Raw genomic sequence first — 12,847 nt, forward strand, 5'->3', positions numbered from 1 at the left:
ATAAACTACTGTTAATAAAAATATTGGGGTTTATAGCATACATTCTCTTCAAATGGGACAAGGATGTTTTCTTTATTTCTTTTGACATTTTCCTGGTTAGATAAAAGCAGGAAGGATATTATAATATGAAGTGGCTAAATTTGGTCTTGTTGGAAGTAATTAATTTAAAGATGCCAAAATTTTGAATTAATTTAGAGATCCTTCATAACTCCAGGTATAGGGCAGGCAGGCTTTATCCTTGTTACAAAGTTAAGATCAGATTTTGAAATTTAAAGGGAGATATCTCCTGTTTTAATAGATTCACATGTCTTTAAATATAGATATATATATATAATTAAAATCATAATAAAAACTATCTTACTGTTTTAAGTATTGTGCTGGGAAAGAAAAAAATAAAAACAACACATTAGTGTCGTCATTATACATTTATATAGAGATAAAAGAGTCCCAATGTCTTAAATTTATTTTTTATTAAGAAAATATTAAAAATAGTTCCATTCTTTTCAGCCTATTGTGCTGAATACACAGAGGTAAAGCAGTTCAGTGCAACTGATGTCCCATTGGAAATGGAAAAGAAATGAAATAATGCAAAAATATATACTTACTCTCCAGCCACAAAGAAAAAATAAATAATTAAATGCTGAATTATGTAATTTACTGGATAATATAAACTTTTAATTTCAAATTATTACTTACACTACTTCAAATAGTATTCAAATATTCATTTGTTTGAATAAGGCCTTTATTTTTTGCAACATGCAAATGACATTACTTTAATGATCTGTAGGCTAAAAAAACAAGTAAAATGCAAATATATCCTTTATTTTAGTTTCTATTCCCTTTCTCATTAGAAAATCTACTAATTATTCACATCATGCCCAAATTAAGTGTCTTATACAGTGAGTATATATAGATACACATACATAGTACTAAATTTTTTTTCCCACATGACATTTATGATGGTCTTTGAAGTGTTTGTATCAATAAATTAAATATGTCTGAAGGCTTTTAAGCAAATATTACAGTAAAATGCTTTAGTAGCTCCCATCAGCATCCTTGGCACACCATCACTACTCATCCTAACTAGCCATAATGATTGTTGCATCATTATCGTGTTATGCTACCTACAATAAATTTGCACTCAGTATGACACTCTAAATCATAAAAATGTTAAAATTTACCAGATGCTGAACAATTTAAATACAAACCTTTGAGCCAGTGAGTATTTCAGTGTTACATTTCATATTCATTGATGCGTGTGTAACCATGGAGTTCAAGGTGACATAAATGTTGATTGTTTCTTTGTAAACACATTGCCTGCTCTGCATAGTATATTTTTATGGTTAATATATTTCAATGAAAGAATTGATTAAGCCTTTGAAACACTGGTTATCATGTTTGAACAGCTGTTTGAAAGGGCTATATATCATTGTGTACATCGCTTTTAAAAGAACTAGCATAATAAAAAAGAGTGCAACTGCATTTTACTTTATCCCATATTGAAATCTAAGTAACTGAAGGGCCTGCCTGGGTCTGTAGTCCACCCTCATGTGAACGAATCCTACTGAAACCAGTAATTTAACTGAAAAAGTCACTAAAGGGAAGTGAGAAAGATACAGCAAATGCGTTTCTTAAAGACACTGGGGAACACAATGGATGCTATTTTGACCTAAGCATTGTAAGTATCTAACTTAAAGTTTTCTAGAATACTTTGAATGTACAAAAATAAAATTAATTACTGTATTCTGTGTGCATTTAAGAGTAACTTGCAAGGAGAATTTTGATGTTTTCTAACTGCATTTTCATCTCTCGTTGCAGTGTATTTAGTCTTGCTTTAGGTTTTTTTGTTGTTTGGTTGATTATTGTCTATTTTTGTTTTTAATGTAAATGAAACTTTTGCCATTCTTTCTGTGAGTTGATGTACCATTAACCTACTCTCTAGTAACTTTTAAACACATCAAATACTTCAAGGAAATTTCACCTTAAGTTTCTACAAGTTTCACAACACAACAGCAGCAAGTAGGGGACAGAAGGAGACATCAATGAGTAAACCTATAAAGAGCAAGAAAGGCAGAGCTCAGACATTAGAGTTCATTGCCTAAAGACCAGACTAGTCATGTCATGCACTTTTCAATACGTGTGTTACAGAAGAAAGAGGAAGGTTAGCATGAGAATATATCAAAAACAAGTACTGTGCTTAGGAAACACACGGGTGAGGCTTCATCAGCTCACTGCTCTTAGAATAACTTATTTGATTTCCCCAAAACACTGGGGGAAATATATCACTTTATCCTACCTCTTTGTTTCCAATACACGGTGATAAACATGTGTAATTAAATCCATGAGATTTATCCATACACAGTCCTCCCGGGGCACAGCTTATATTGTAGAATAGGCAGGCGTCAATATCCAGTTCACATCTTTCACCTTCAAAACCTGCACCACAAAGAGAATGTTTAATCACAGTTCATTCAGAATATTGACATAGTGTCTGTTCAGCATGTTAGCAGTTAACACCACTCTACTAGAGTAATTTGGCAGTTTTATTTCCTAAGCAACGTGAAAAAGTGGGATTCTTCATAAAAATGTTAATTGTATACATTGAGATATCTTGCTATTTTTATGTTGCTATTGATCAAACTTAAATATTTGGGTGACATTTTATTTGTTCTGTTAGAAAATATAATAAATTTCCAGTGACTTACCTATAGGGCAATTGCACTTAAAATGGTCTTCATAGTCAACACATGTTCCTCCATTTTTACATGAACTGGAACCACAGTTTTCAATTTGCACCTCACAGAATTTTCCTGGAGTTGAAAAAAATAAGTCCAAAACAGATTAAGAATTAATATAATGTTCTTAAAAATAAACCATGAACCATATCAGCAATATTGGTAAAATAACTATTGCATTAAATAATCTTTCTGGATTATTGGTTAGAATTTAAAAACATTGTTTAAGTTTCCAGACAACTTTCTCTCCATTTGTATATATAAAATAAATCTCAAGGTCTTAAAAAAAAGTCCAAACAAACTCTTTCAACATTAAAAAACAATTTTAGATGGGATCCAAATGGGGATACAGAGCTGAAGAGGGAAGATATTCACTTTAAATCATTATCTGAAATTGATTTAATACCTTTGCATTTTCTGCTACTTTACTGCTGCATGAGTCAGCCCTCTACTCAAGACTTTTGATTCTATTATATACATATTTCATTATGTCTTTTCTGGCTCCATTTTGTCTAGGAAAAAGTTAGTCCACATTTTTCTGAGGTAACCTTAAGTGTCATTCCACCGAACAACTACTTGTTCATTTAGATGAAGACTTTTTTTTAGCTCAGCAGAAAGAAATAACTGAACTTGTAACTGGACAGTTCTAAAACAAATGTACTGAAGAGAAATAGATCTCTGGTAATGTGTTAAGAGTCAATAAGGAAGACCATCAGCTTTGCCATTAGTCTTGGAAAACCAGTAGACTTGACAAAAAAGAAAACACATTAAGGTTTTCTCCTTATTCTTTTTGGTACTGAAAACAATATAATGAATTCTGTGTAAAGGTTCTTGAGACTTTTTTTTCCTTGTTGTTGGTATGATCTAATTCCTTTCCCATTATTTGTTTTTAAATTATTATTATTATTTTTAATTTACTACTTGTACAGCAGGAGTTCTGGACTGGGTTTTTTTTGTTTGTTTATTTGGGTTTGTTTGGTTGGTTTTGATTTTGGTTTCAATTTTAGAAAAGATAAAGAATGGAGAAATGAAAAGTGAAACAATCTTTACCACTGAGAAAACTAGAAGAAGGTGGAGAACTTTTGAAAAGTTTCAAGAAGGGAAACTTCAGAAAAGAAAATAAGAGTAGATTACTTATGTTTTTATCACCAACTTGTTTGTTATCATTGTTACTTCACCCAGTGGCTTAAGCAGAAAAAGCAGAAGGGTTGTACAGGAGAATAATATTCAAGAAATTATACAAGAAATTGAGATCATTTCTCTGAACAGACACTATGTTCTGTAAAATGTTGTGTCAAAAGTTAGTATTCTAAATTCTTCATATGGAAAAAAAAAAAAATTACTTCAAATAACAAAATTGTTTTAAAATTTTTAATCAGCTCTCCTTTCAACCTAAAGTCAGAGACATTAGGAGAATATGAACTAATAGTATACAATTAAAAAGAAATTACTACATCTCTGTTTATGCGAAGAGTTTCTGCCAATTTCATTCACTTTAGTCCATTCCTAATATAAACCACTTAACCTTTGAGAAACATACACTGCATCTTTTAATACACTGGAATGGAGTGTCAAACTAAGACCTAAGGATTGCTTTTTATAGACTTCTGTAAATGTAAACAAAAATATGCTTATTAAGTCCTTAATGCTGTCATTTGTTGGCCAGAGATCTCCATCTTGGGCCAACAGGTGCTGAACCACATGTACAATCTCATGTATTTACAGGGAGGCTGACCAGTATGCTGTACAGACTTTTAATGTTTATGTTGTCCCTTTGCTCTTCAGACAAAAATAGGTCAGTATTAATATATATCAATTTTTCAACAGCCAAGAGTATATTTTACTGTAAGTTATAAAGCTTAGTGAGTTAGAAATATTTTTAAAGTATATTATTACTGTAGAATTTTAAAAACTAGACAAAATGGGAAATTAGATACTTCTTACTGTTTATTGTTATAATATAATATGTAATATTACATACGCAACTATGGACAACATGACAAGACTCTCATTCGCTCACTTTGTATTGACACTAACGGTAACCATACATACCTGTATCTCTGGGGAAGTACCATTGTGATTAATGCTTATAAAAAGCTATGCTATGAGTCAGGAACCGAGTTATAAAATGTAACTTTATGTAATATTGGTTGGCAAAAAGACATGCTAAAAAGTAAGCAGATATTTTAACTGCAAAATCAACTGAATATATCGAGGAAGTTGGTATCTCACAGGAAATATGGGTTTTTTTCTTTTTTCTTTTTTCCTCAATGAGGTCTGGAAGGAAAATTTGGAGGAAAAAAAATGCTTGGAATAAAATTCAACTCAATATGTATTTTGGATCCATTTTTTCATATTTATTCATGAGGGTGGAATTGTCTTGTCCAGGAAACCCTTATGAATAAATATTAGTACTGGCTTAAAGAATTATTTTGCTGTAAATCTGAAATCCTTATAATGGCTGTATCCTTTAAACAAACTTTACAACTTTTCCCTGCACAATGAGGTCAAGAAAACCTAGCAACTCTAAACTGTTATAAAATTTATTAGAATCTGAATACTGCTGAGAAATGCATAATTTATGGTATTAAGATCTGATTAAGTGTTAAATGGATGTCAGGAGAGATCTCCACAGTAATCCACTTAGCTTTTAATGCCTCATTATCACTTCATAGTGAGTGAGGGCTGAATAATTGAGAAATGCAATACTTAGAGAACTCAAACAAATTTTTTGCGTTCAATTAAGTATGTTATTCTTCTATCAGGAATAAGTTCAGCAGGTACAAGGAACAAAGGAAAAAATAAAGAAATTCTACAAAATAAGAAGGAGAGAAGGTAATTCAATTAAAGAGTGTACTGTTGTACTGTTTATTTTTAAAAATGACCTTATACATTTTTTACCTAAGAATGTGTTCTTACAAGTTAAATTGTTTAATTACAAATTCTATATCAGTGAAATAAAATGTGGCCACAAATGGGCACAAACTGAGTATATGCATTAATATCAGGAAACATTTTTTTACTGCAAGGGTGACGAAGCACTAGAAGAGGTTGCCCAGAGAGGTAGTGGAATCTTCATACTTGGAGATATTCAAAAGACATGTCAACATGGTCCTGGGTAACTTGCTGTAGGTGACCCTTCTTGAGCAAAGGAGTTGGACAAGATGACCTCCAGGGGTACCTTTTGAACCTCAACCATTGTGTGATTCTGTGATTCATAGAATCATTTAATAGCTCAAGTTGAAAGGGACCCATAAGAATCACTGAGCCCAGCTCCCTGCTCCTCACAGGGCTACCTGAAGGTGAACTATATGACTAAGAGCATGGTCCAGACATTCCTTGAACTCTGACAGGCTTGGTGCTGTTACTACTTCCTTGGGGAGCCTGTTACAGTGACCAGCCACCCTCTCAGTAAAGAACCTTTTCCTAATGTACAATCTGAATTTCCCCTGACACAGCTTCATTACATTTCTTCATGTCCTATCGCTGTTTCCTGAAGAGAGAAGATCAGCACTTCGCTCTACACTCTTCCCCTTGAGAAACTTGCAAACTGTGATGAGGTCATCACTCAGCTTTCTCTTCTCCAAGCTGAACAAGCCAAGTGACCTTAGCCACTCCTCCTAAGTCTTGCCCTCGTGACTTTTCACCATCTCAATTGCCCTCCTCTGGACACACTCTAATAGTCTGATGTCCTTCTTATGCTGTAGTACACCAACCTGCACACAATACTCAAGGTGGGTCCATGTCATTGCGTTGTAGAGTGTGATAATCACCCCCTTGAATGGATAGCTTTGTTGTGCTTGATGCACCCCAGGACACGGTTGGCCCTTCTGGCTGCCAGGGCACACTATTGACTCATATTCAACTTGCCATCAATCCAAGACCCCACATCACTTTCCATGGGGCTGCTCTGCCCCATGATGCAGAGCAATACTTGGCTGCTGGAATGTGCATTCCCAGCAATGAAATCTAGGGAGTGGACACTGAGAGCACACCAAGTCCAGCAAAATGCAGAGATCATAGTAGGCATAAGGAAGCCATGGAAGTTGGGCAATGGGAGCAAGAGCAGAAACAGGAGCAGGACACCTCACAGATGGCAGCCATCGAAGAAAAGCCATTCCCTAGCAATTTCCTGCTTATAAATGGAGCATGGCATTCATGGTATGGAATACTTCATTGAACAACCTAGATGTCAATCTAGGTGCTGTCCCATCTGTGCCTCCCTCCTACCAATTTGCACCTGCAACAAGACAGTTGAAGAAGTCTTTGGTTTCCTTGGCAACAGCCAAGATACCAGTGAGTTCTCTTCATATCAAATCCCAAACACTGGAAAGCTACTGGAAGAAAACATTAACTCTGTCCCAGGGTGCTATTTCGTTATTCTCAAACTGAACCCAAAACAAAAGACTGTGCTGGCTACTAAAAATAAAAGATCCTAACTACATGGAAAATTACTTTGATTTCAGCAAAGGCAGCACAGTTAGATCTGCCATAAAAAGTAAATTCAGATATCAAATAGAACTGCAGCCTAATGAAAAAAAAAAAGGCATTTTAACAGGCACATAAAAATGACTTCAAGTCAATCCTAGAGAGATTAAGAAGAAACCACCAGTCTGAACATCATATTCCTCCCAGTGAAGGACTACAGATTCTGTAATGCTATTCCCAACTCCACCACTGTGAAATCACTGACCTTAAGTCTCGGAGGAGGAGGGAAAAGTGTGAGTATGAAAAGAAGGTGAAACTAAATAATGTGTACATCCCAATTTAAAGTGCATTTTTATTCATTTTCTTTAGCCACTAGATCTGGCCCAACAATGATATATTTTTAACACTTCAGTTATATTACAAATCAATTATTGGCTTTAGGTATGTATAAAGTGAACTTCTCCCTTACTCAAAATCAAGATTTTGAGCATAAAAGAAAGAGCTAGACATGTATGTACTAGTAAGCGTGATTTTACCAAATAACTTCCTAAATGTCTTTATAAAGAATATAACTCATAGTTGCCTTCCATATTGCAAAGTGTAGAAAAGTCAGCATTTCTAATAAGAATGTTTCATTTTTAACTGATCCAAACATTTTAAGCTCTAAAATCAGAAATTGCATTCCTTAGGACTTTATCTGAACTTGTAGTTGCTAGAGATATTTTTAGGTTTAGGTGATCTGATTTGGTCTATTTTGCACTTCCGGTCTTGATTTAATGCTATCACTTTTTTAGCAGAAGCTGTGTAACAAGCAGTATGCTAATAAAGAGTACATAAAGACAATCTAGACTAAACATTTCTCATTCCCTGTTCTATATGGCAACAAGCTTATAAAATAAAATAAAATATTTGACATGACCTAACACTTTTTTTCAGTGCACAAGTACTGGGACTGCATCATAATTCTTCTTTTTTTTTTTTCCTCTCTCTAAAATTAAGGTAATTTGAGCACTCTACATCTCAAGATTTTTTTTTTTCTGTTTTTGAATATAGTTGTAACACACAATTAGATGTAGTGCATATGTGCACCCACAGACATACAAACAGACCCATTACTTTTTTTTTTTTGACTATTTTAACAAAGAAGCTAGTAGGAACATGAAAAAAATGTTATTTTGCACAGCATGGGCAGTTAAGGTTCACCTTCTGAAATGTGGGCCTTTACATCCATGCTATTGCATTTACAGGCCATAAAAAACTCTTAAATTTTGAAGCATGATTTGTATCATCCTGAACTCTATGTCCAGAATAGGTCAGATGATTGGAGTCTTTAAAATTCTCATTTCTTTCCACAGAACCTGCGGAGGCCACAGTGTCAAGCCTGGTATAGATGTTTACACTGTACACACTTAAAAATTAATCGTGATTTATTCCACTTCCAAGAACTTAAAATTCAATTATTTTGAAAGACACTTATAGTAATCTTTATTGGACCCACTAGAAGTTGGAAAACAGATTTTTGTGGATTGTGAATATTTCTTCATTTTAATTTGGAGCTATGTAGAACTGTGCAGTAAGTGTATTCTTAGAGATGTATAGGTATGCTAATTAATCTTTGTGTTTTTCAAAGTAAAATAGTTTCAGTGAATAAGAAAAGAATAAAAAAGCAGACATGAGGAACTGATCTGACAATTCACACATGTAGATGTTAAAAGTACATGCCTGACTGTAGCTCAAAGGTTTGAACAATCAAGTTTAAATGACTTGGTTTTAACGTTAGAATTTTAAAATTCTAGAAGGGTCACATGACAAATCTATCTTTAATAAACTAGTTATCATAAATATTTAAGACTTATCAAGAACAATACAGATAGTTTTTCAGTACTCTAGAATGAAGTATAACTGTATACTCATTAAAAAAAGTTGTCTTGACTCTACAGATAAACTTGAAAAGCAGGAATATATAATTCATCCCGTTGATGAGGAGATTTCTACTATAGGCAGGTTGAGAATGCCTACAGCTGAATAATTTCCGTTGACTATAGATGGAATCTAGAAAACTTGTTTAGAGTAAATATTAACTTTTAGATTGCTCAAGACACATCACACTGAATTATTTCATTCATTGACTATCACTACCTCTATCCCAACATTTAGTAAAAAAAATAATGAATGAATGATACAGCCATGTGAAATGACAGTTGTCTTGAAAATGTATATATTTTTCTACAACTGTCTTTGGAAAATAATCTATGAATATTATTTTTGTCAAAATTGACAGTTTTAATGATAATTTCTCACTTACTTTGCTTCCAAAATTCCTTGTATTTACATTTTAAGATGGTGTTTCACAAATCTTTTCTTCTGAGGAGAAGGGACTATAGAAAGTAAACTCAAGAAAAATGTGATATTAATAATTTTCTAATGACACAGTTTTTCTACTTAAGATCTAAAGGGAATAGTTTTCATCAGCTCCTGAAAAACAAAAAAATTGCTTGGGTTGGAGATAAGAGTTCTGAGGTTAGAACTCATCATTTATTAAATCTAATTAGGTGAAAGATATTAGACGTATTTACACTATACAGTGGACTGGTGTTCTAGAAAGCTATTCCTCCTCTTATGAAAGCAACATAAGCTTTTTAACATAGAGACACACATGTCCCCATAAGTGAGAGTACCCAAAGGGAAACACATATGTTCAGTAAATACTGTCCCAGTTTCATATACTATGAGGATCCAAACTTTAATATAAACAGTTCAAATGAAACTGAGTATGCTTAAGCTCAATTTTACCAGCTGGCATCTTTTTATTTGCATGGAGCTGGATTTAAAGCTTTTTGAAAAGATCGAAAAGACTTCAACTTGGCACAGTCAGTTTATGACTTAGCCCCATTGTCTACTGCTAGTGGATGAGGGAAAGGCTATGGATGTTGTCTACCTAGACTTTAGTAAAGCCTTTGACACTTTTTCCCACAGCATTCTCCTACAGAAACTGGCTGCTCATGGCTCAGATGGGTGTACTTTTCACTGGGTAAAATACTGTCTGAATGGCCAGGCCCAAAGAGTTGTGGTGAATGGAGCCAAATCCAGTTGATGGCTGGTTACAATGCTGGGCCCCAAGGATCAGTATCAGGGCCAGTTCTGTTTAATATCTTTATCAGTGATTTGGATGAGGAGATCAAGTGCACCCTCAGTAAGTTTGAAGATGATACCAAATTAGGCAGAAGTGTTGATTTGCTTGAGGGTAGGAAGGCCATATAGAGGGATCTGAACCAGCTGGATCGTTGAGCTGAGGCCAATTGTATGAGGTTTAACAAGGCCAAGTGCCAGGTCCTGCACTTGGGTCACAACAACCCCAGGCAGTGCTACAGGCTCGGGGAAGGGTGGCTGGAAAGCTGCTTGGCAGAAAATGACCTGTGGGTATTGGTTGACAGCCAGCTAAACATGAGCCAGCAGTGTGCCCAGGTGGTCAAGAAGGCCAACAGCATCCTGATTCATATCAGAAACAGTGTGGCCAGCAGGACTAGGGAGATGATTGTCCCCCTGTGCTTAGCATTGGTGAGGTCGCACCTCAAATACTGGCTTCAGTTTTGGGCCCCTCACTACAAGAAAGAGATTGAGGTGCTGGAGTGAGTTCAGAGAAGGGCAACGAAGCTGGTGAAGGGTCTGGAGGACAAGTCCTATGAGGAGCAGCTGAGGGAACTGGGGCTACTTATCCTGGAGAAAAGGAGGCTGAGGGGAGACATCCCTCTTTGCAACTACATGAAAGGAGTTTGTATCATGGAGGGTGTTGGTGTCTTCTCCCAAGTAAGAAGAGATACGATGAGAGGAAATGGCTTCAGATTGCACCAGGGATGGTTTAGATTGGATATTAGGAAAAACTTCTTCACTGGAAGGGATGTCATGCATTGGAACAGGCTGCTCAGGGAAGTGGTTGAGTCACCATCCCTGGAGGTGTTTAAAAGACACGTAAGTGAGGTTCTTAAGGACATAGTTTAGAGCAATTTGGCAATGCTAGGTTAATGGTTGGACTCAATGGTCTTTAAGGTCTTTTCCAACCTAAACTGTTCTATGATTCCATGATTCTATGACTCTACAATTCTACGATTCTGTGAATTATAAACATGGGCACATATTCTCAAATGTTAAATATGCAGTTAAACTTTCACCTTCTCCTGGTTTAGAATGAAATGAATCATTCAACTTCCTGAAAGTTCCTCTGTAACTGTTGTTTTAACAGAGTCTTTTAGCTGAGGTACTTTTTGCAGAATGTCTTTAAATTTGTTTTTGATGTATTTTATTAACCTTGGTTCTTAAATTAACTCCTTATTCCAGAACATACAATTTGACTTTTGACCATCTAATAGATTATCTGTCCTTTCTCTTAACTGCCTCCAGGATTTAGCTGGAAATGTGGCCTTAAAAATTCAGCCCTTGGCAAAGTCTTTTGTAGGTTTCTCTTTCAAATAATCTCTTAGTCTCTTGGGGGGGGTGTGTTGGGGGGGGTATGGAGTGTGGATTGGTTGTTTGTTTTCTTGCCAGTCAAAGTGCCCTTCATATGTCTCACTAAAAAAAATCTGTTCATAAAAGAAAAGCAAACCAGGATACTAGAAGAATATGCAAAACATTTCTCATGCCTGGAACAGAGAAATTTCCTCTAGTTTTATCCCCTTCCACTCTCTTTTAAAGTCCTCCTTCTCTGAAGGGAATCAGTCAATCATATGTGACATATGAAGAAATCCACAACAACCACTCATAGAGAGAGAAACTTCAGAGAGAAGCTTCCAGAACGAGCATCCTACCTAGCCTGGATAAACAACTCCATACTTGCAGGTTCCTCTACCCTCTGGATCCCACAGAACCCCTAACTGTCCCATAAAAACTCTCCAAGGGACATGAAAGTGCTCCACCTACTTGAGCCAGATAGCAAGGATGCAACTAATAGAACACCAATGTTTCTGTATGGATGCTTATTGGATTAATTTCAGTGTTGACAAGAGAAGCAAAGAACTGGGTATTACAGGAAGGCAGTTTGCTCACAGCTGTACCAACAGCTATCTCAAATCTGTAACTCTCCGAAATGGGTCTCTTCTTTAGCCAGACATCTTCTCTGGATATCATCATTCTTCCTCTACCCTTGCTATGAGCCCAGGTGGTGTAGTAAGGCACTTCAACAAAAATTTCAGATTTTTAAAATAATGAGTGGTTTGTACAAGCCCAAGAAAAACTGTCTTGGGTTTTGGAAAATCATACATATTTCCAATTAAAAAATATTTTTTTAATTTAGTTTTGCAGTTTTTCCCATTTTCCCAATTGCCAAATGATGTCTGCTTTGTAATTTTTTTGCCTAATGATAAAAATCTCAAAAGAATATTTTTTTACTCACGTTTGAGTTTTTGTAGGAAATTCAGCAGAATGTATTCAGCTATCTCAAATCACCTATAGGGTAAATCTGTTTAAGAAAGCACACTACCCAACTTACTTTTACATTGTTGAAATGAGGACTTCCTAATGATATTCATAAAAACTAAGTTATTGGGTTTTTTAAGGAAAAAACTATAAACAACCATGCATTTGCAGAGGTAGATAAAATGCTATGAGAGATTACTGTTCTCTCAAATTTGAGTGAACCTACTTTGTGTAGCACGGAAATGGAAAGAGAGTTCTTATATGGTTGGCTGGTT

At 35.1% G+C, this 12,847-nt stretch overlaps 1 protein-coding gene across 1 annotated transcript in view; it reads right to left on the reverse strand.

Moving 5' to 3' along the window:
• Positions 1-12,847, reverse strand: part of EYS (eyes shut homolog) — an 826,250-nt gene that overhangs the window by 722,608 nt on the left and 90,795 nt on the right. Inside the window, exons 7-8 of the mRNA XM_065631328.1 lie at positions 2,706-2,810; positions 2,297-2,436 (exon numbers count right to left, since the gene is read on the reverse strand). Coding sequence (XP_065487400.1) covers positions 2,297-2,436; positions 2,706-2,810 — 245 coding nt within the window. The remainder of the gene's footprint in view (positions 1-2,296; positions 2,437-2,705; positions 2,811-12,847) is intronic.

This window comes from Caloenas nicobarica, chromosome 3 (assembly GCF_036013445.1).
Source record: "Caloenas nicobarica isolate bCalNic1 chromosome 3, bCalNic1.hap1, whole genome shotgun sequence".
NCBI lineage: Eukaryota > Metazoa > Chordata > Aves > Columbiformes > Columbidae > Caloenas > Caloenas nicobarica.